Source organism: Haematobia irritans, chromosome 2 (genome assembly GCF_050003625.1).
Source record: "Haematobia irritans isolate KBUSLIRL chromosome 2, ASM5000362v1, whole genome shotgun sequence".
Taxonomy (NCBI): Eukaryota; Metazoa; Arthropoda; class Insecta; order Diptera; family Muscidae; genus Haematobia; species Haematobia irritans.
In genome coordinates, this window is record NC_134398.1 from 93,139,700 (window position 1) to 93,163,981 (window position 24,282).

The 24,282-nt window shown below is 39.7% G+C and overlaps 1 protein-coding gene across 1 annotated transcript; it reads right to left on the bottom strand.

Moving 5' to 3' along the window:
* Window positions 1–21,589: 21,589 nt before the first annotated feature.
* Window positions 21,590–22,357, bottom strand: LOC142224787 (uncharacterized). The gene has a single exon (XM_075294573.1). The coding sequence runs from the start codon at window positions 22,355–22,357 to the stop codon at window positions 21,590–21,592; it is 768 nt and encodes a 255-aa protein (XP_075150688.1).
* Between the last annotated feature and the right edge of the window lie 1,925 nt (window positions 22,358–24,282).

The following is a 24,282-nucleotide window of genomic DNA, read 5'->3' on the forward strand; positions in this document are numbered from 1 at the left end:
GTGTTTGCAGTTTAGGACACAATCCTTTCTTTCGTTCCGGGTTAAATAGCAGAACCAATTCTTCTTCTTGGAAGCCCTCAGTATTTACAACACGATCGTATCTCGCCTTCATTCTGTTGCTGACCATTTTTATTTTGTTGCGCACTGATTCGTGAACTTCTCTGAAAGTGTTTGGGATGTCGTTTCTGTTTTCTTCCATGGCGAGCTCATTAGGTTTAGCGCCGAATATCAGATCTCCAGGCAACTTTAACTCAGTTCCGAATAGAACATTGGCCGGTGTTCGAGAGGTGGAATCATGAATGGCAGATCTATAGGACAGCAAAAACTTTGGTATATGCTCGTCCCAGTCCCTCTGGCCGTTGTCCACCACTTTTCGAAGATGTTCCTCCAGAGTGCGATTAAACCTTTCTACCATGCCATCGGATTGTGGATGTAATGGCGTAGTCCTCGTTTTCTTGATACCAAGGGATTCACACATCTCTTTGAATATGGCCGATTCAAAATTTCTTCTCGGACGGCACACCGTAGCGACATATCCAGTTTTTGTTGACCACATCCACAATCGTTTTTGCCTCTTGGTTTGGAATTGCATACACCTCCGGCCATTTGCTGAAGTAGTCCATGGCCACAAGGACATAACGGTTTCCAGAATCACTTACTGGGAAAGGGCCTGCCACGTCCATTGCTATTCTTTCAAACCGGGCTCCTGGTCTATACTCTTGCATAGAACCTCGACTTTTCCTTGTTGGACATTTCGCCTTCATGCACTTCTCGCAATTGGCTACCCATTCAGCAATTGATTTCTGGCATCCAACCCAGTAGAATCGTTGCTTCACTTTCTCGGCTGTTTTGGTTATTCCCAGATGACCTCCACTGGGACCATTATGGAACTCCGCCAAAACGTCTCTTATTTTGGAATCCGGTACGATGATCAAATTTCGGCTGCTCTTGCCATCTTCGCTTGCAGGGATCCATTGACTAGAACTAAACTATCCCATTTGGAATCCGGTACGATAATCAAATTTCGGCTGCTCTTGCCATGTTCGCTTGCAGGGATACATTGACTAGAACTAAACTATTCCATTGAGCCCTGTATGATTTCATAAGTGGACTTTCGGCTGCGATGTCTTTCTTACTGGGCTTCTTGTTCTCTTCATTTGCCGAAATAATTTTGTTCAAAATGGGATCTTTACGCTGTTCTGTTGGCCAGTCCACTCCAGATTCGATGTGTAACAGCCGAATATCAACAATCTCCTCCTTATGTTCAGCTTTCGAGCAGTGCTTGCATTCTATACTGCAAGGTCGACGTGACAAAGCGTCAGCGTTACCATGTTTTCCACCTTTTCTATGCTCGATACTGAAATCATAGCTTTGGAGCCTCTCGATCCAACGTGCCAATTGAGCTTCCGGATTCTTGAATTGAAGCAACCATCGTAGAGCTGAGTGATCAGTCCGATGACCTTCTCCTTGCCGTCTATCTGTTGAGATAGCACACCTCCAATACCATACGCGCTAGCATCTGTATCCAAAACAAATTTTTCGCCCGGAATAGGATACGCTAGAACAGGAGCTTAACATAAAAGTTCTTTTAAATGTTGGAATGAATCCTCCTGTTCGTCGCTCCACTGGAACTTCTGACCTTTTTGCGTCAATTTATGGAGACTAGCGGCGATGCTGGCGATGTTTGGGACGAATCGTCGGTAATATGTACATAACCCAAGGAAACTTCTTAATTCGTGGAGATTTCGAGGTCGTGGCAAATCTCTGACAGCTTGGATTTTGTCTTCATCGGTGGATATGCCCTCTGCAGTCACATGATGACCCAGGTATTTAACTTCCCGCTGAAAAAGAGAGCATTTCTTTGCGTTAAGGCGTAGACCAGCGGCTGACAATTGCTGGATAACGTCTTTCAAGTTCTTAAGGTGCTCGTCAAATGTTTTGCCCATCACTATGATGTCATCCAAGTATATCAAGCACGATTTCCAGTGCAACCCCTTCAGTACCCGCTCCATCAATCTTTCGAAGGTAGCCGGAGCGTTGCAGAGCCCGAACGGCATTACATTGAATTGCCAGAGACCGCCATTAACGCCAAAAGCCGTATTTTCCTTGTCTTTCTCGGCGATCTCTGCTTGCCAATATCCACTCTGCAAATCGAGCGTAGAAAACCATGTTGTTCCGGCTAGTGTGTCCAACGTGTCATCAATGCGTGGAAGCGGATAACTGTCCTTTTTGGTGACATCATTCAGTTTTCTGTAGTCCACGCAGAATCGGGTACTTCCATCTTTCTTTTTGACCAGCACAACTGGGGAACACTTGATGACGGCTCGATCACACCACTCTCCGCCATTTCCTTTATGAGCTTTTGAACTTCGTCTCTTTTTGCCAGGGGAACACTTCGTGGTGCCTGTTTTATGGGCCTTTCTTCTGCGGTTTTAATTTCATGTTTCACTACAAATGTTCATCCTTGATTTCCCTTTTCGGAAGCAAAAGCAGAGGCGTTTTTCCACAACAATTGCTTGGCTTTATTTCTCTCTGACGGCGATAGATGACGTGTCCAAGCCTCGACATACGCTTCTAGATGTTTTCTCACTGCTCCATGTGTCTTTGATGAGTTGCCTTCCAAATTGACTATTGCCTCGTCTGGTGTACATTTGCCAATGTCAGAAAATTTTACAATTTGCTCGTGATTGTCAGACAAGTTCAAGACACGAACTGGTATTAGTCTCTCTTCGTTCTTTGTTACCAGGGCATTTGCTATCAAGATGTTTTTGCTTTTGTTTTCTGCTGGTTCAACAACCCACAATTGGCCGACTGCACAATCTCCATTCATAGAAACCCATATAATTGCTTCGGCATTCGGTGGTATAGACTCTGACTGGCTCGTTGTCAAACGTCTGACAGGTGTATTCTCGTCGTACCCCACGTTTACCGTTATTTCGGTATCGCACCATGTTATTACACGACGCTTCATATCCAGATTGAGACCAAAAGCAATCATGAAATCTGCTCCAATTATAACTTCATCTACTATATCGGCCACAATGAAATCATAAGTAACGGATATGATAGCAATAGTTAATTTTACGGCCACCTTTCCATATACGGTTGCGGGTTCCCCTGTAGCCGTGCGTAGCTTGACTCCAATCAGTGGTGTAACTTTTCCTTTTACAAAATAAGATCTCCATCGTCTGTGGAAGCCAGCTCTTGCCCCGCTGAACTAGCTCGATTTAGTTTAAAGGTGACTCACTTGACTGTGGGGTCACCTTCTTATGGCTATTGTTTAATGGAGATGGTGATGTGGATCTTGACCGTTTGCGTCGTGCTTTGCATTCTCGAGCTAGATGTCCCGGCTTATCACAGTTATAGCATTTGATTCGGGATTTAGTTGCATCCTGTTTCAATTCTTGCATTACCTGCTTCATTGCCTCTTTCATCGAGTCAATGATAGATTTCGATTCTTCACACTCGGTCTCTACTCTGCGTACTTTGTGAATTTGAGGCCGTGCCAACAATCTCGCAGTTTCTTGCGCAAGTGCAAATGTTACTGTTTCTGCGAATGTAGCCTTTTGTGACGCATATCTTGCACATTTTATTTCTGGGTCTCGAATGCCATTCACAAAGGTCTCAATTTTGATGCGGTCCACAAGTGGGTGACTCTCTCCGCTCAACTCTACCTCTTAATTCCATTCTAAAAATGTCTTGCTTATGTTCTCCACCGTACTTGCGTTGTAGTGCAGCTATTACTTCGTTATAGTTATTTCTGGAAGAAGTTGGGATACTTTGTATTACATCGGCAGCATTACCCTTCAATGCCAACAGAAGTTCAATTGCTCTGTCGTTGTCATTCCACATGTTTCTGGATGCCACCGTCTCAAATTGGAATTTGAAAACATCAAATGAAGATGAGCCATCAAAAACAGTAGTTTTGATTTTTGGGCCGTCGATTACGCGCACGGGACCACCTTTAATTTCCAGGTCAGCCATTTTTTTCTCCAGGTGTGGAAGTTTCTCATCGTGAACCACAATTTTCTCATCTACGGAAAGAACTTTCTTATCCAATTCTATAATTTGACCTTCTATATGGTCCACACGTTTCTCCATGCTTTCAGAAATTTCTTGAAGTTTTTCATTGAGAATTCTACAATTTTCGTCCATCTTTTTTTGAATTTACGTCGAATTTTTCTTCCAATTTTCTAGAATTTGCTTCCATTTTTAGAGCGTTTTCTTCGAGCAGTGTTCTTGAATTTTCTTCCATTTTTAGAGAATTGAGCATTGAGGTGTAATCCACAACACTTGAAGCCGCAGATGGATTTTCTACACTGCTGGTATTGACGAGTATTGATTCGTCAATGTCCTCCTTATAATCAAACTCATGCGTCGCAATGTCTATATTACGCCGTTCAAACTCTTCCAGTAAACGCTTTTGAAGCTGGGCCTTATTGCCTGTTGTCGGCAGCTCCAGTTTGCTCAATTCCTTTTTTAAGTCTTCCACACGAAGCTCATGAAACTTCATTGTCGATTTTTTTCGTTATTTCATTTCCGACACCAATTGTTACGTTTTTATATTTAGGCGTTTTTAATTACCCGACAATTAAAATACTGTTCGTTTCAATAACGTTAATCTACAATTTATTTACTATGACTTCACTTTACAATTCGTTCACACTGATGTTATTCGTTTGACGCTTTAATTAAGACTGACTCGTTAGCAGCATGCGAGCGCTTTTATATATGACGGTCTGGCTATACAGGAACATTCTGGCAGCACTACAATATTCTGGCAACGCCAGAACATTCTTTGACAACGCTAGAAGGATCTACGACCATTAAGTTATTCATCTGGTGGCTGCCAAACACATATACACTCACATTGATATATGCTCGCACTACTACAACAACAATGACAATAGACAATGAGATGAAATGAGAATGCAAAATAACAAAGCAAAGGGGTTGTTATTCTATGAGAGAGTAAGAACATTCCGATATGAAAATAAGCAAACAAAAGAACATAAAATAAATTAAAGAAAGTACTAGAAAATGATTAGATGATTCCAACAAGTGATAGCGAAATTTTATCGTTACAATTTGAAATTTTAAATTAACGGAAACTAATTTAAATAAACTTATATCTATAATTATCAAATTCGTAACAATATTACTAAATTAAAATAGTAGATGTGAATTGCTTTGTATACTGAAAAAATATTGTCGTGGGACCAAAGATTTCATGTCCTTAAAATACGAACGCGAATTTTGGTTATAATAGCATTTGAGAATTTCTCTTATATAAACTGTTTTCCTTGTCCAAAAGCCGATAAAGTCGTTTTGTCCTTATACGAGTAGTTAAGTGATTCAACTTAAAAATCTGTATCTTTTCATGAAAGAAGACTAAGGTCAAATCTAAAAATTTCTTAAAATTAATGATATAGTCATTAAATTTGTGGAGTTTTTGTATCTTGACCACAAACCAAAATAGCGTTCAAAAATAGAAGATGTTTTTCAACATTTTATTCTTATTAAAGTCGAGTCTGAATTTGGAAATTTAAGTGGTCGTTAGCACGTTTTTGAAGCACTGTGATAGCTCATGAAGAAAAAGGTGAAAAAAACGAATGAATTCAAATTTGACTCGGAATCAATACCAAAATCATTAGTGTACAAAATCTTTGGAACCGAACATAGAAATAATAAGGGAAATAAAGTTTTGAATGTGGTATTATTTTTTTTAACATCAAAAAAATGCAATAAAAAAATTCGAAGTGATAGGATCAAAACAAATCTGCTATTTATTAATGGAATGGATTTACATTTACGAAGATTGGACAACAATAGGTTTGTATGGGAAGTTTTCGAAAAAATTTATTCAGTATAAACTTGCAAGACAGTTAGAATGGGTTTTATTCTCTTGGGTAAAATTAGGAGAATTGTACACGTTCACGAATTTATGATTAATTCGGTTAAAATATATAATATATTGATATTTTCTAATGCAGTTCTATGTGACATTGTGCAATATATCACACATTGGACTTGTTGGTGATTAAGTTGGCGTATCGGCGCACGTAACGGACGAATTTTAGAAATTCCTTTTTTGTATAGTTTACGTCTTCCACATTCCATTTGTTAGAGCCTAATTGAAAATTCCCCACACATCACATCACACTTTATAACCCCTCGTTGTGAAAATTGTTTGAAATTTTAAGTGAAGGATTATTCGTTACATGTTGAATTTTTATTGTTCTTACCATTTTTGTTGAGATATTTTGGTACCTTGAAAAGAAGATTCTTGGACGAAAGTGCAGTGTCTTGCTGTTGTGCTGTTGAGGCATGAGTATTCAGGCTCGATCACAGGCTAGGAAAAGAAGTAGACCGGAATTATTTGACGTGAATCGTTCCATAACATATTCTTTGAGGAAAAAAGGAGTAAAACTCTTACCGACATGGATCAAGCGACTGGCAGTTCTGATGCGCCTGGTCAGATTATGGATATGTCCCTAACAATAAATGCGAGTGCATCAGGCACGAATACTTTAGGGCCCCTTTATTTGCGCGATGTTACAAGTGGACGGGAACTACAGCAGGAGTCTGGGCATAGTGAAGGTCCGTTACAGGGTGAAGGATTAGGTTACCATCGCATTTTGGAAAACCGGATGCAAACAGTGCAGTCCGAAATAGGCGATATCCGAAAGGCAATAGGTGAATTGTCCAAAGCTGTGAGGGATTTGACCAGTTTAGCGACAGGCCAAGCTAGGGTTGAAAACACTGCCAAGAGTTCACGAATTAGCGTTGCCAATTTAGCTTTTTTTCCGCTAGATTTGGCTTTTTTTTTGAAGACGTTTAGCGGGGAAAAAATGCATTTAGCTTTTAGCTTTTTTCTGGCTGTTTTTCATGACCATTTTAGCTATTTTTGGCCCTTTTATTTTCGAGATGTTCCTATTGCAATATGGATAAAACTTCGATTTTATCTAAGCCTTGCTGCAAGAATAAGGTTTTCCACATATTTCAAAGCTCATTTGAAACATTAATAATTATTCCGGCCATTATGCGGGCATTTTGCAGCAAATACACACTGAAAAAAAAGCATGCCCGGTTCCAAAGATTTTGTCTTTACTTTAAAAATTTTGGTATTGATTACGAGCCAAAGAAGCGGAGAATACAAGTAAGGATACATTTTTGACACTATTCTCTTTTAAATTTGGGTTTTGTGTACTTGCTTCTAGGAAGCAAATTTTAATTTTTCGCTTTTTCAGCTTTTTTTCTTCATATGCTATCAAAGTCCTTTAAAAACGAGTTAACGACAACTTTATTTTCCAAATTAAGACTTGACTTCCAGTAGAAATTATGATCTGTCAAGTAATAAACGTCTTTAAAATGAAGTGTTGAAAAATATGTCCTATATTTGAACGATTTTTTGCTTTGTAGTCAATATGCAAAAAGGCAACAAATTTAAAGACAATTTCATTAAATGTAAAGATTTTTTCTGAGTTATTAAAGTCAAGTTGACCTTAGCCCAAACATTTTTTCTTTCATGTTATGATACCCATTTTTAAGTGAAATCACTTAATTATAAGGATAATACGACTTCATTGAAAAGTTTATTGACTTTTGGACAAGGAAAAAAACTTTATGGTAGAGAATTGCGTCTTCCGTGCTAAGCCAAATTTGCATTCGTATTTTAAAGACATGAAATCTTTGACCTCACGACAATATTTTTTTCAGTGCACCTTGTTGTAAAGTTTTTTCCTCGTATTCATAAAAGTTATCGTAAACTTTAAATCTACTATTACCATACAAATTCCTTATATAAAATGTCAGTAAATTATTAGGAATATTAGCATTTGACTCGTTTATTCTTTTTATGTTATTATAATATTTCAAAGTTATTATGATATTACTAAATTAAAATAGTAGATGTGAATTGCTTTGTATACTGAAAAAATATTATCGTGAGACCAAAGATTTCATGTCCTTAAAATACGAACGCGAATTTTGGTTATAATAGCATTTGAGAATTTCTCTTATATAAACTGTTTTCCTTGTCCAAAAGCCGATAAAGTCGTTTTGTCCTTATACGAGTAGTTAAGTGATTCAACTTAAAAATCTGTATCTTTTCATGAAAGAAGACTAGGGTCAAATCTAAAAATTTCTTAAAATTAATGATATACCTCCATATTCATACACGTTAATGTAAACATTAAACCTACGATTACCATACAAATTTCTTCGATAAACTGTCATTAAATTATTATGAATATAGGCAATAGTCTTTAAATTTGTGGAGTTTTTGTATCTTGACCACAAACCAAAATAGCGTTCAAAAATAGAAGATGTTTTTCAACATTTTATTCTTATTAAAGTCGAGTCTGAATTTGGAAATTTAAGTGGTCGTTAGCACGTTTTTGAAGCACTGTGATAGCTCATGAAGAAAAAGGTGAAAAAAACGAATGAATTCAAATTTGACTCGGAATCAATACCAAAATCATTAGTGTACAAAATCTTTGGAACCGAACATAGAAATAATAAGGGAAATAAAGTTTTGAATGTGGTATTATTTTTTTTAACATCAAAAAATGCAATAAAAAAATTCGAAGTGATAGGATCAAAACAAATCTGCTATTTATTAATGGAATGGATTTACATTTACGAAGATTGGACAACAATAGGTTTGTATGGGAAGTTTTCGAAAAAATTTATTCAGTATAAACTTGCAAGACAGTTAGAATGGGTTTTATTCTCTTGGGTAAAATTAGGAGAATTGTACACGTTCACGAATTTATGATTAATTCGGTTAAAATATATAATATATTGATATTTTCTAATGCAGTTCTATGTGACATTGTGCAATATATCACAGATTGGACTTGTTGATGATTAACCAGCTGATAATTGCAAGTTTACTGGGAAAAATGTTTTTACTAGGAAATATAAACGAAGGACGAAAAATTTGTGATAGTAATCAAAATGTATCGAGTACGCAAATAGAGCTAATATGACATAGATTTTCTTACAGTCTCACAGAAATGGAATTAAAATTAATACAATTAAAATAATATGCATTTTAAGTGAAATAAAGCCTTAAAGTTTGTTAAATTTCAATCAAAAATGTGACTTTTGATACAAAAAAATTTAGCTTTTTTTCTAGCTATTTTTTTAAATTTTTTAGATTTTTTTGGCTAGTTTTTTGGACAAATCTAGCGTTTTTTGGTGAAACAATTCTGGCAACGCTGTCACGAAGTGACCCTGTAACACCGGGAAACGGTCCAAATAGTAATGGGGTGACTGCTTCAACTACCATAAAATATATACCGATCGACTCAGAATCACCTCCTGAGTCGATCTAGCGCTTGGCGTCCGTCCGTCTGTCCATGTATTTGTTGTTCACAGGATTTCGGTCGCAATTATTAACCGATTTTGATGAAATTTGGTACAGGGAGTTTTTTTGGGCACAAGGACGAACGTTATTGAATTTGGAAGAAATCGGATCAAATTTAGATATAGCTCCCATATATATGTATTGCCCGATTTCGACAAATGGGGTCACGTTGCACTTTTTTTACTAACCGATCGTCGTCAAATTTAGCACAAAATAATCTTCTGTATCACCCTTTAAGTCTGAAAATTTCATCGAAATCGGTTCAGATTTAGATATAGGTCCCATATATATGTATCACCCGATTTTGTCAAATTAGGTCATAAAACCCTTATATATCAACCGATCTTACTCAAAGTTGGCGAAATGTAATCTTCTATAGCACTAACTATATGTGCAAAAAATCATCGAAATCGGTTCAGATTTAGCTATAGCTCCCATATATGTACCGCCCGATTTTTCTAAATGAAATAAAACTCAATTGAACAAATAATACAATGTTTGTACTATAATTTTCTCGAAGAGGAGCGGAGCAGAGCGGAGCGATTTTTTTTTCTCGGAGCGGAGCGAGGAACGGAGCGGTTTTTTTTTCTCCGGAGCGGGAGCGGAGCGGAGCGAAAAAAATGGACCGCTCCGGATCCCTCGTTTATCCTAAAGAAATTAGGATCAGTCGACCCAAGCACGTTGTCGGCTGAGCAAAGCGATTCCTTAAAATGGGCTCAAGGAATTCTTAAAGCTGGAAAAAGGGAACGATCACCGGATGAGCTGCCATCCTCTAAACGGGATCAAAGATCGTTTGCCTCAGTTGCAAAAGACAGCCTTGTGATGGCTATTATTAATAAAGGAGCATTGGACGGTATGATTCCAAGGCAAAAATGGGGGGAAATTGGGAACGCGATGTCTGGTGTCTACTCAGAGGTGCGAAAAAAGTTTCCCGGACAAAGTCATCGACGGCAAGATGCTGGATGGTATCAAGGACGATATAAGTTAATAGCTTTTGCAGACCAGAGGTCTATGGATTGCTTTAAAGCTGCATTGATGCTAATTGGTGAAGTTTGGGAAGGAGCCGCTTTGGAGTTAGTCGATAAAAAAGACATACCGGCTAGGTTAGGTTAGGTTAGGTTAAAGTGGCAGCCCGATTAAGATTCAGGCTCACTTAGACTATTCAGTCCATTGTGATACCACATTAACTAAAAGTACCTATTACATATGGGCACTTCTAGTTTTAACCGCTGAACCTTCTTGATTATTTTTCTTTGTTGAACCAACCAGATTGTTCCAAAAACAGTAGCAGACTGCTTAAGTTAACGTTTTCCAGATCCGCCAGTAATCTGAAGCTATATGCTCCTAAAAGTTGCTTGCGCTTTACACAAAATGCAGGACACTCACACAAGAGGTGTTTAATTGATTCTTTTTCCTCCGCATCATGACAGCTCATACAATAGTCATTATACTTCGCGCCAATAGTTTTTGCAAAATCGCCTATCAGGCAGCGACCCGTTATAGCAGATATCAGGAGTGATATCTGACGTCTCGAGAACATTAGCATATCTAGTGTGCGGTTTAAGTTGAAATGGGGCCATATTTGCTTGGTGTCGTTACAACCCTTGCAATTCTCCCATCGAACATTTGCCATCATAACAGCCTTCTCACGTAGCATGAGCTTGCAGGTAGCTAGGGGCATACCAACAAATTCTAGTTCCCCTGGAATATGTAAGGTAGTCCCTAGCCTTGCCAACTCATCCGCTTCGCAGTTCCCCGGTATGTTCCTATGGCCAGGCACCCATATTAGGTGAATATTGTACTGCTCAGCCATCTCATTGAGAGATTTGCGGCAGTCGATGGCCGTTTTCGAGTTGAGGAACACAGAGTCCAAGGATTTTATTGCAGGTTGACTGTCTGAGTATATATTAATGCCCACATTTTTTGGAATATTACTTCTCAGCCAATTCGCCACCTCTCTTATTGCTAATATTTCAGCCTGAAAAACACTACAGTGATTAGGTAATCTTTTCGCTATTCGAAGTTCCAGATCATTAGAATATACTCCGAACCCCACTTGTCCATCCAATTTGGAGCCATCAGTGTAGAAATCTATATATTCTTTATTCCCCGGGGTCTGTGTGCACCACGCCTCACTGTTGGGGATTAGAGTCTCAAACTTCTTGTCGAAAAGTGGACTCGCCAAAGTGTAATCCACTACGTTAGGCACATCTGACATTATTTTGAGGACAGAACTGTGACCGTAACCTTTTTCCGACCACAGCGATAGTTCGCGCAACCGCACAGCCGTTGTTGCAGCTGACTGTTTGGCCAAAATGTCTAAAGGCAATAGATGCAGCACGACATTAAGGGAATTTGTTCCTGTCTTGCTGAATGCGCCTGAAATACACAAACACGCCATACGCTGAACTTTATCTAAACAAGTCGGTTTCTGAAGTGCCAGCCACCAGACTACAACACCATATAGCATTATAGGTCTAACCACTGCCGTGTATAGCCAATGCACAATTTTTGGTTTCAGTCCCCACTTTTTTCCTATTGCCTTTTTGCACGAGTACAAAGCTACAGTTGCTTTTCTCGCCCTTTCTTCAATATTAAGCTTAAAGTTCAGCTTCCTGTCCAAAATAACGCCAAGGTATTTTGCACATTCACCAAAGGGAATTTCAATACCCCCTAAGGAAATAGGCCTAACCGTGGGAGTTTTGCGATCGTTGCAGTACATGACTAATTCTGTCTTTGCAGGATTTACCCCAAGACCATTGTCTTTCGCCCATTTCTCAGTCATCCGGAGGGCCCTCTGAATAATATCTCTGATTGTGGATGGGAATTTTCCCCTGACTGCCAGAGCCACATCATCTGCGTATGCCACCACTTTTATCCTTTCTTTTTCTAGAGTAACCAGAAGGCTATTTATAGCAACATTCCAAAGAAGAGGTGATAGAACTCCTCCTTGGGGAGTGCCTCTGTTCACATACCTTTGTATGTTTGCTTGTCCTAGTGTGGCTGAAATACGTCTCTTCATTAGCAGTTCGTCTAACAGCCTGAGTATACATGGATCAACATTCAGAGTTGTCAGTCCATTTAATATCGAGCTCGGATGGACATTATTGAACGCCCCTTCGATGTCTAGAAACGCCACGATTGTGTATTCTTTGACAGATAGTGAGCTTTCAATAAAGCTGACTAGCTCATGTAGTGCGGTCTCAGTAGACCTGCCCTTCGAGTATGCATGCTGTCCTTTCGAGAACAACGTTGAATCGATGCTAGTTCTAAGATAAATATCTATCATCCTCTCCAGAGTCTTAAGTAGGAATGAGGATAAGCTGATTGGTCGGAAATCCTTCGCCCTCGAGTGAGAGGCTTTTCCCGCTTTAGGTATGAAAACGACTTTTGTTTCCCTCCACTTTCCTGGGATGTATGATAAGTTGATACATCCTTTATATATCACTGACAACCAGGGGATAATTTTGTCAATTACAGCTTGTAATTCCGCCGGAGTAATTCCATCAGGTCCGGGGGATTTGAATGGTCCAAAGCTATTTAGCGCCCATCTTACTCTAGTTTCCGATACAATTTCCTCGACAGGAAACGACCGCTGAGCAACTGTGGCACCGCCAGTACATGGTTCAACCGTCTGATTTCCAGGAAAATGTGTGTCCAATAGTACCTCCAGCGTCTCCTCACTGGACGTTGTCCAATTTCCCTCCGATGTTTTAATGAAACCTGGAGCGGAGTTGGTGGATGCTAGAACTTTCCGTAGTCTGGAAGCCTCGGACGTATTCTCAATACTGCTGCAATAGTCATTCCAAGAGTTATGCTGAGCCTTTCTCAGTTCTCGCTTGTATCCTCTCAGATTCCTCTTGTAAGCGTCCCAGTCCTCAGGGGCTCTGGTGGACTTTGCCTTGTTAAAGAGCTTCCTGCAGGATTTCCTCATATTACTTAATTCCGTAGACCACCATGGTGGTCGATGTTTCCCCCTTGGCTTTCCTCTAGGGCATGCAGCTTTCAGTGAGATGTTGAAGGCCTTAGTAATCCGCTCCACTGCGTGTTCGATATCTTGCACATTTCTCATATTTGTCTCTGTTATTTCCGGTATCATCATATTGAACGATTCCCTATACCTATTCCAGTCAGCTTTCCTAACATTTGGCGAAAATATGGTCTTGGTGATATGAACATCAAATTTGAAACTGATGTAGCGATGATCTGAGAAGCTGTGTTCACTTAAAACCTGCCACTCAGATATCATTTCATTCAGTTCTTGCGAGGCCAAGGTGATGTCCAAAACCTCTTGTCTGTTTTTAGTGACAAAGGTTGGGGCATCTCCCTTGTTGCAAACTACCAGATTAGTACGCAAAATAAACTCTATTAGCGACTCTCCCCTTGCATTAGTATCACTACTTCCCCAAATACTATGATGCGCATTCGCATCGCATCCCATAATGAGTTTCGTCTTTGTTTTCAGTGACTCCTCAACTAAGGTCTTAACGGCACATGGAGGCATCTCCCTGTCATGTCCCATATAGACCGAAGATACCCAATATTTGCATTTGGCTATTTCTAAATTGGCAACGACAGTGTCTGCATTGCACATTGAAGGAAGCAGAAACAAGTTAAGCTCGTTTTTAGCAATTATACAGGCTCGAATTACATCATTACCAGTATACTGCAATAGTTTGAACCCCGGAGTACTTAATTCACATATTTTGTTTCTATAAACATATGGTTCTTGAATAAGAACTATGTCTATGTCCCCTTTCATCAGGAGAACTTTTAAGGCAGCACATGCAGCCTTACAATGATGAAGATTTATCTGGAGGATCCGTAGGACCATCGAGATTTTCAACAACCGTCACATCAGCCGCTTCAATCGAGTCATCAAGAATGTCCTCTTCAGAGATATCGGTGACTCTCGCAATAACCATAGGTTCGACTTTGGTGAGTTCTGAGGCAATAGAAGCCTCCTCACGCATACGGTATCTATCCATGTCTTCAACTTTGGTATCTCCCTCGACTTCGCAAGAGGATCCGCTTACTTCTGATTCAGACAGGGGCTTGTCCATTTCTGAATCCTTTAGCTGATCGTTTTTATACACCTTCATTTGGATATAATGAAAGCCATAACATACACGGCCCTGGGACTTTGCCAGATGTGGCAAAGACTGAGTGTTCAATATAAACACTGCATGCCGTCTTGGTCCATCCACTTCATCCAAACGGCCAACCTTCCAATCAGCTGTTGGAAGATCTGGATTGCATCGTTTCAGTCTATTTAAAATAGATTCAGGGTCAGAAGGGTTTGCAGGTATCCAGGCATGTGCTCTAGGTCTAGCCGGTATGTCTTTCTTCTCGACTAACTCTAGAGCAGCTCCTTCCCAAACTTCACCAATTAGTATCAGAGCAGCTTTAAAACATTCTATAGACCTCTGGTCCTCAAATGCGACTAGCTTAAATCGTCCTTGATACCAACCAGCCTCTTGGTGTCGAGGATCTGGGCCGGGAAACTTTTCCAGCACCTGTGAGTAGACGACAGACAGAGCATTCTCAATTTCCCCCCATTTTTGCTTTGGAACCATACCGTCCAATGCTCCTTTATTAATGATAGCCATCACAAGGCTATCTTTAGCAACTGAGGCAAACGATCTTTGATCCCTTTTGGAGGATGGCAGCTCATCCGGCGATCGTTCCCTTTTTCCAGTCTCAAGAATTCCTTGAGCCCATTTTAAGGAATCGCTTTGTTTAGCCGACAGCGTGCTTGGGTCGACTGATCCTAACTTCTTTAGGATAAACAAAGCATTTCTGCGTTCCTTGAATCTCTTTCGTGAGGGATTACCTCCTTTTGATGTCGTTACCTTAGAAAAAGTTCGACTTGTCAGAGTGTCGCCACCTGTCGACCCGTCTACAGGTCGACTAATTGGGCCTAACTCTTGGTCATTGCCCAGATTTATAACCCCAGTCGATACCCGTCCACTGGGCCCTGAAGTTAGCAACCCAGTGGATGACTTGGAATTTCGCTGCATGGTGGCTTAATATCCCACCACACTTGAAATTCGTAGTAGGTACCTATTACGATGAGTTTATCCGCTATTGAAAAACACGTCCGTTCCGTTCGACGGTTGAATAGAGAATACCGGCTAAACCTAGACACATGCATGGATACCGGCAAACCCTCCTGATCCTGAGTCAATACTAGAGAGACTAAAAGAATGTAACCCAGATCTTCCAACCGCCGATTGGAAGGTTGGTCGTTTGGATGAGGTGGATGGATCAAGACGGCATGCGGTGTTTATATTAAACATAGAGTCGCTGCCACATCTAGCCCAGACCCAAGGACGCGTAAGTTATGGCTTTCATGATATTCATATGAAGGTATACAAAAGCGATCAGCCAAAGGATTCCGAAACGGACAAGCCTCCGGTAGAGTCAGCAGTGAAAAAATCTCCTAGCGAAGCCGAAGGAGACATAAAAACTGCAGACTATGGCGAAAATCGAATGCGGGAAGTTTCTACAGGCTCAAGCCTCACCAAAGCTGAACCGCGGATTGTTGCGAGAGTCACCGAGATCTGTGAAGAGGAAGCCCTTGATGACTCAATTGAAGCGGCTGATGTGACGGTGGTTGAAAATTTGGATGGTTCTACGGTTCCTCCAGATAAATCTTCACCATTGTAAGGCCGCTTGTGCTGCCTTAAAAGTTCTCCTGATGAAAGGAGACATAGATATAGTTCTTATTCAAGAACCATACATATATAAGAACAAGATCTGTGAATTAAGCACTCCGGGTTTCAAACTTTTGCATAATAGCGGTAACGATATAAATCGAGCATGTATAATTGCTAAAAACGAACTAAACTTGTTGCAATGCAGACACTGTCGTAGCCAGTCTAGAGATATCCACATGCAAATATTGGGTATCTTCGGTCTACATGGGACATGATAGGGAGATGCCACCCTGTGTCGTTAAGACCTTAGTTGAGGAGTCACTAAAAACAAAGACAAAACTCATTATGGGATGCGATGCAAATGCACATCATAGTATTTGGGGAAGTAGTGATACTAATGCAAGGGGAGAGTCGCTAATAGAGTTTATTTTGCGTACTAACCTGGTAGTTTGCAATAAGGGAGCTGCACCAACCTTCGTCACCAGGAACAGACAAGAGGTTTTGGACGTCACGTTGACCTCTCCGGAACTGAATGATAAGATATCTGAGTGGCAAGTTTTGAGGGAACATAGCTTCTCAGATCATCGCTACATCGGTTTCAGATTGGATGTTCGTACTTCAAAGACCATATTTCCGCCAAATGTTAGGAAAGCTGATTGGAATAGGTATAGGGAATCGTTCAATTTGATGATACCGGAAATGCCGGAGACAAATATGAGCACTGTGCAAGATATCGAACACGCAGTGGAGCGGATTACTAAGGCCTTCAACATTTCACTGAAAACCGCCATGGTGGACTACGGAGTTATGTAATATGAGGAAAGCCTGCAGGAAGCTCTTTAACAAAGCAAAGTCCACAAGAGCTCCGGAGGATTGGGACACTTACAAGATGAATCTGAGAGCATATAAACGAGAACTGAGAAGGTCTCAGCAAAACTCTTGGGATGATTACTGTAGCAGTATTGAGAATACGTCAGAGGCTTCCAGACTACGGAAGGTACTAGCATCCACTAACACCGCTCCAGGTTTCATTAAAACATCGGAGGGAAATTGGACAACGTCCAGTGAGGAGACGTTGGAGGTACTTTTGGACACACACTTCCCTGGAAATCAGACGGTTGAACCATGTTCCGGTGGTGTAACAGAGGCTCAGCGATCATTTCCTATCGAGGAAATTGTGTCGGAATCTAGAATAAAATGGGCTTTAAATAGCTTTGCACCGTTCAAATCCCCCGGACCTGATGGAATTACTCCGGCGGAGTTACGGGCAGTGGCTGAAAGAATTATCCCCTGGTTGACGGTGATATATAAACGATGTGTAAACTTAGCATATATTCCAGAAAAGTGGAGGGAAACAAAAGTCGTCTTCATACCTAAAGCAGGAAAAGCCTCTCACTCGGGTGCGAAGGATTTCCGACCAATCAGCTTATCCTCATTCCTACTTAAGACCCTGGAGAGGATGATAGACATGTATCTTAGAACTAGCGTGGATTCAAGTTTGCTCTCGAAACGACAGCATGCATACTCGAAGGGCAGGTCTACTGAGACCGCATTGCATGAACTAGTCAGCTTTATTGAAAGCTCACTATCTGTCAAAGAATACACAATCGTGGCGTTCCTAGACATCGAAGGGGAGTTCAATAATGTCCATCCGAGCTCGATATTAAATGGACTGACAACTCTGAATGTTGATCCAGGTATACTTAGGCTGTTAGACGAACTTCTAATAAAGAGACGTATTTCAGCCACACTAGGGCAAGCAAACATTCACAGGTATGTGAATTCCCTTTGGTGAGTGTGCAAAACACCTTGGCGTTATTTTGGACAGGAAGCTGAATTTTAGGCTTAATATTGAAGAGAGGGCGAGAAAAGCCACGGTAGCTTTGTACTCGTGCAAAAAGGCAATAGGGAAAAAGTGGGGACTAAGACATAAAATTGTGCATTGGCTATACACGGCAGTAGTTAGACCTATAATGCTATATGGTGTTGTAGTCTGGTGGCCGGCACTTCAGAAACCGACTTGTTTAGATAAAGTTCAGCGTATGGCGAGCTTGTGTATCTCAGGCGCATTTAGTAAGACAGGAACAGACTCTCTTAATGTCATGCTACATCTATTGCCTTTAGACATTTTGGCCAAACAGTCAGCTGCAACAACGGCTGTGCGGTTGCGCGAGCTATTGCTGTGGTCGGAAAAAAAATACGCTCATAGTTCGGTCCTCAAAGTAATGCCAGATGTGCCTAACGTAGTGGATTACACCCTGACAAAACCACTTTCCGACAAAAAGTTTGAAACTCTAATTCCCAACAGTGAGGCGTGGTGTACACAGACCCCGGGGAATAAAAGATATATAGATTTCTATACTGATGGCTCCAAATTGAGTGGACAAGTGGGGTTCGGAGTATATTCTAAAGATCTGGAAATTCGAATAGCGAAAAGATTACCTAATCACTGTAGTGTTTTTCAGGCTGAAATATTGGCAATAAGAGATGTGGTGAATTGGCTGAGAAGTAATGTTCCAACAAATATTGGCATTAATATATACTCAGACAGTCAACCTGCAATAAAATCCTTGGACTCTGTGTTCCTTAACTCGAAAACGGACATAGACTGCCGCAAATCTCTCAACGAGATGACTGAGCAGTACAATATTCACCTAATATGGGTGCCTGGCCATAGGAACATACCGGGGAACTGCGAAGCAGATGTGTTAGCAAGGCTAGGAACTACCTTACATATTCCAGGGGAACTAGAATCTGTTGGTATGCCTCTGGCCACCTGCAAGCTCTTACTGCGTGAGAAGGCTGTTATGATGGCCAATATTCGATGGGAAAATTGCAAGGGTTGTAACGACAACAAGCAAATATGGCCCCATTTAAACTTAAACCGCACACTAGATATGCTAGTGTTCTCAAGGCGTCAGATAGCACTCCTGATATCTGCTATAACGGGTCGCTGCCTGATAGGCGAATTTGCTAAAACTATAGGTGTGAAGTATAATGACTATTGTATAAGCTGTCATGATGTGGAGGAAAAGGAATCAATTAAACACCTCTTGTGTGAGTGTCCTGCTTTTTGTGTAAGGCGTAAGCGAATTTTAGGAGCATATAGCTTTAGATTACTGGCTGACCTGGAAAACGTTAACTTAAGCAGTTTGTTAATGTTTTTGGTATCACAATGGACTGAATAGTCTAAGTGAGCCTGAAAATTAATCGGGCTGCCACTTTAACCTAACCTAACCTAACCGATTGGCAGGATTGTATAACCCATTCAGGTTTCTTCTGTCGAACAGCTCAGAGTGGAGTGTAAGTAATGAGGCAGAGAAAAACTTCCCTAGACGTGAAATTAGGAATTTACCACACATGCGACCAAAATGTTAACGAATTATATATGGACTTAAGTGTCTCATATATTTAAAAATAATGTAAAGTTTTTGTAACTTCTAACTATAAAAATTAATTGTTGATACTATAGCCATGCCGTTTGATTACTTCTATGAAACTTCTTGCCATTGGTTAGGATTAAATGATATCCTATGGTTTAGGTTCAAATGGAGATCATAAGCCTTTAAAACAAAAATAATACACTTTCTTCACCCAGAGAAGGAATATGATCACCTCAAACATGTTTTAAGAACAAAACGTTATTTTTGGGTGGTGACCATGTAACATGGTTTTCGCAACCATGCTATTTTCTCGGAAATTATGCATCTGATTTCGGCAAGCAGGTTATATTTGACAAGAAAATAACATTTTAGTGACAAACATGTTACATGGTCACCATACAAAAATAACATTTTGCTCTTGAAACATGTTTGAGGTGATCATATTCCTTCTCTGCGTGTTTGTTTCAAAATTTTCTAAAGGTTATTTTATGGCGTTTACGATAATTGGAAATCCGTTGTTGCTGGAGGTCATGATCGCGCTAAATAATCCATGCGTACAGCATTTTCCCGGATGCTTATGGGAATATTACATGGAGCAAAATCGCTATAACATCAACAATTAAAATTTACTGTTAAAACAAAATACATAAGAAAAGTTGACTCTCATCAATTGTACATTTTGAGTGTAGACTAGTGCTATAAATATTAATGAAAAGCTCGAGGTCTTTTTTGAATATTTTATTTATTTTTCCCAATATTTCACGATTGCCATATTGAATCGCTTCTTCAGGGGGTCTACAATAGATTTTAAGAAATTACATTTCATAAATATCACAGTATTAAAAAAAATTATAAAATTTTCAAATAAGTCTATTAATTATCAAATAAGTCTATTAATTATCAAATAAGTCTATTAAGTCTATAAATTATTTTAGTCAATAATTTATATATTTATTTAAAAATTTTATAATTGTTTTTTAATACTGTGATATTTATGAAATGTAATTTCTTCAAATCTATTGTAGACCCCCTGAAGAAGCGATTCAATATGGCAATCGCGAAATATTGGGAAAGATAAATATTGAAAAAAGACCTCGAGCTTGAAAAATCATTAATTTATTATTATAACATAAAAAGGTCGAAGAAAATCAAATAAGAATTATTAATATTACTCAAATTGTCATTTATTCCGAATACATATGAATCGCCCGATAAATCATAAATGCTCTTTTGTATTTCTAGGACGGCCAGATCGTCTGGAGCCTTGAGGATTCCAATCCAGGGCGGATTTGGCTATGCTCTTAGGACCTTTTCTAAGTGTGTGGCCTATCCATTTCCATTTTCTCTTTGTAATTTGGCGCTCAATGGGTTCTTCGTTCGTTTTATTCCACAATTCCACATTTGATATTTTGTTCGGCCAAAATATGCGGCAAATTATACGTAGACATTTATTTATGAAGACTTGGAGTGTCTGAATGATTGATATTGATAACAACCAAGTTTCACTTCCGTATAGCAATATAGCTTTGACACACGCGTTGAATATATTTAGTTTCGTTCGGAGAGATAAATGCGGCGATTTCCATGTTTTATTCATACGGCCAAATGCGGACCTGGCTTTGTTTAGTCTATTCTTAACATCCTCTTCTATTCCCCCATCTGCACTCATGAAACATCCTAGATAGCAGAAAGATTTTACATATTTTAGGGGTTCGTCGCCAATCTTTAATTGATTGTCAAATGTATTATTTATTCGCATGGCTTGCGTCTTTTTTATATTTATTTCAAGTCCTACTTCTTTTGCTCGGAGTACGAGGTCGTTTAATTTGTCTTGCATGTCGGAGAACTTGTGTGACATGAGACAAATGTCGTCAGCAAAGTCTAGGACTTTCAAATGGCGTTGGAAGTTCCATACTATTCCTCTCTTTTTCGTGCAGATCTTGTCCATTACGTCGTCGAGCACTATTGCAAATAAGAGTGGAGATAGAGGACATCCTTGTTTTACCCCTGCGTTCATCGTGAAAGGTTCGCTCAACATTCCGCTATGTTTGACTTGCAATGTTGTATTGCTGTACATTGCTTTTATGATGTTTATTATTTTTTGAGGTACCTGTTTTCTCTTCAATGCCGCCCAAATTGCGTGTCTTTTGATGGAGTCGAAAGCTTTGCGAAAGTCAACAAATACTAGATATAGGGAGGATCTCCATTCTATTGACTGCTCTATGATGACTCTCAATGTATTCGTCTGGTCTACTTCGATGTGGGCGAAAACCTGCTTGTTCATCGCGTAGTGATTTTTCAATGACTTGTAGTCTATCATTTATTATTATTGCTATTTTATAGATTGTATTAAGGAGTGTTATTCCCCGCCAGTTGTCGCAGAGTTTTAAGTCATCTTTTTTTGGTAACTTTATTATCGTTCCTTTCGTCCAATCAACAGGGAGGAGTTCATTCGTCCAGGCATCTTGTACATGTGGTTGTATTATTGTTGCTGATATTACTGCATCCACTTGTAGTAATTCTGGTGGTATACCGTTTTCTCCTGGGGCTTTATTCTTTTTCAGTTTCTTTATCGCCAGAGTAATTTCTTCTATAGTGGGTGGTTCGGTGTCGATAGATTCATCTTCGTGATGAATTTCTTCCGTGTATTGACAATTTGCGTCGTCATTTCCATCTGTTATATTACTTATTTCCTCAAAATGTTCTTTCCATCGCTTCATTTGTTGTTCTACATTAGTTAATAGTTTTCCGTCGCTATCTTTTACCGGTTGTGTATGGTTTAGTGACTGGTTTGTCAGACGACTAATTATTCTGTATAACTCTTTCATGTTATTGGCACCAGCCGCTGCTTCTGCTTCTTTGGCCATTGTCTCAATGTATTTTCTCCTGTCAGCGCGAGCTGACCGCTTTATGAGTTTTGCGACATTTTTGTACTTTTCCATATATTGTGAATTTTGTGTAGATTTTTGTTTCAAGACATTTCTTTCTTGAATAAGCTTCCAAGTTTTGTCTGAGATCCACTCTTTTCACTCTTTTTTATCTGTGTATCCTATGTGGTTCCTTGCGATGTCTTTCAATTTCTTGCATGTGTCCTCCCAGGACCTTGTGTTATCAGACTCAGATTGGGATCTTAGTTGGTTTGCTACCTCCATACTCTTTTCACTGTTCTTTAATTTTTGGATATCAAATCTTTGTATTCGTTGTCCATTGCTTTTGTGTGCTCTTTTGAGTTTTATTTTTAGTGTGGCCACGACTAATTCATGATCGCAATCGATATCTGCACTGCGCTTTGTGCGCACATCAACCAATGAGCTTCTCCATTTTCTACGTATGCAGAAATGGTCTATCTGGTTCCGTGTGTTACCGTCTGGAGATGTCCAAGTGTATTTATGTATAAATTTGTGTGGGAATATGGAGCCGCCTATTACCATTTGCGCTTGCTGGCAAAGTTCTATCAAGCGGTCGCCGTTGTTGTTCCTCGTGCCCATTCCATGTTTTCCCATTATATGTTCTAAGCCATGATTTGCATTTCCAATTTTCGCATTAAAGTCTCCAGTTAAAATTAACACATCTCTGCTGTGGATTGAGTTTATAATTGATGTTAGTTGATCGTAGAAAGTATCCTTAACATTATCGTCTGAATCTTCCGTGGGTGCATAGCACTGGACAATCGTGATAAATTTTCGGATTTTATTATAGAATCGGGCTGTAATTATTCTGTCTGAGACTGCGTCGTAAGAGTGCAATGAGTTTTTCATACCTTTCGATAAAATGAAACCCACACCGCTTTCGCTCTTCCACTATATAGAACGGTATTACCATTGGCCGATATAAATTCACCCGAACCGCGCCACCGCATTTCGCTAATGCCTAGGATTTCGATTTGTAGATCCACCATCTGCTTTTCCACTTGGGCGAGTTTTGATGTTTCTCTAAGAGTCCTTACGTTCCATTGTCCTATTCTTATCCTGTTTCGTATTCCAAAGGTTGTCATCGTTGTCGGGGTTGTTGTTTTTGCATTTCTTGTAAATGTTTCGGTAATCTTTTTGGAATTTCAGACAAGTGATTGATCGGACCACTGTGTCCTATGATGGTACTGGGGCTGCCAGTTTAGAGATGCCATCCCACCTCAATTGTTCACATTTATACCGCGAACCGCTTGTTACAAGACAGACGTCCGCATTCCGCTGTACGAGTACCGTTTCCACAATTCTTGTCACGCCACTCGCTAACCAAAAAATGGCCATACCAGTTGACCCGACCTCTGCCCATTGCTTGTACTAAGGGACCAGCTGCCGTCCCTTAGACTAGATTTTGGTCACTCCCGGGTATTTCATTTCCCCAGTGTCCTTCTTGATTTAATAACAAGAAGAACGTCCCCAATTCGCCAATGGGAGTGTCCCGATGGAGGATCTAGCAAACCCCACACGGGAATATGGGAATATAAACCTTCATAATAACTCCCAACAAATATAAACCTTCATAATAACTCCCAACAAATTTGAGGGAGTTGAGATGGTAACACAAATTTTGGTGTACATCGTGGTGAAGGATATAATAGTCGGCGCTGCCCTACTTCAGAATTTACTTACTTGTTTTATTATATATTTATATTCTATTAGTTATATTTATTACGAATCATACCAGCATCTACTGCCATTGAAATATTCATGTCTGTTCTGGGTCACACCGCATTGTGCACCACACTATACACTTTCTACACACCACACACAAAGTTAGTTGTTCTGAGTCACACGTGTGAACACTTTTTTCGGACTTTTAATCGAAAAATGTGACAGCTGATTTTTTCTACAAGCCATATTATTTGCAGACAGAAATTATAAACAAAACATATTTTGCCGGTGTA

Coding starts and splice junctions, on each gene's coding strand:
- LOC142224787 (XM_075294573.1), bottom strand. CDS start 22,357: ATGGAAAAGTACAAAAATGTCGCAAAACTCATAAAGCGGTCAGCTCGC.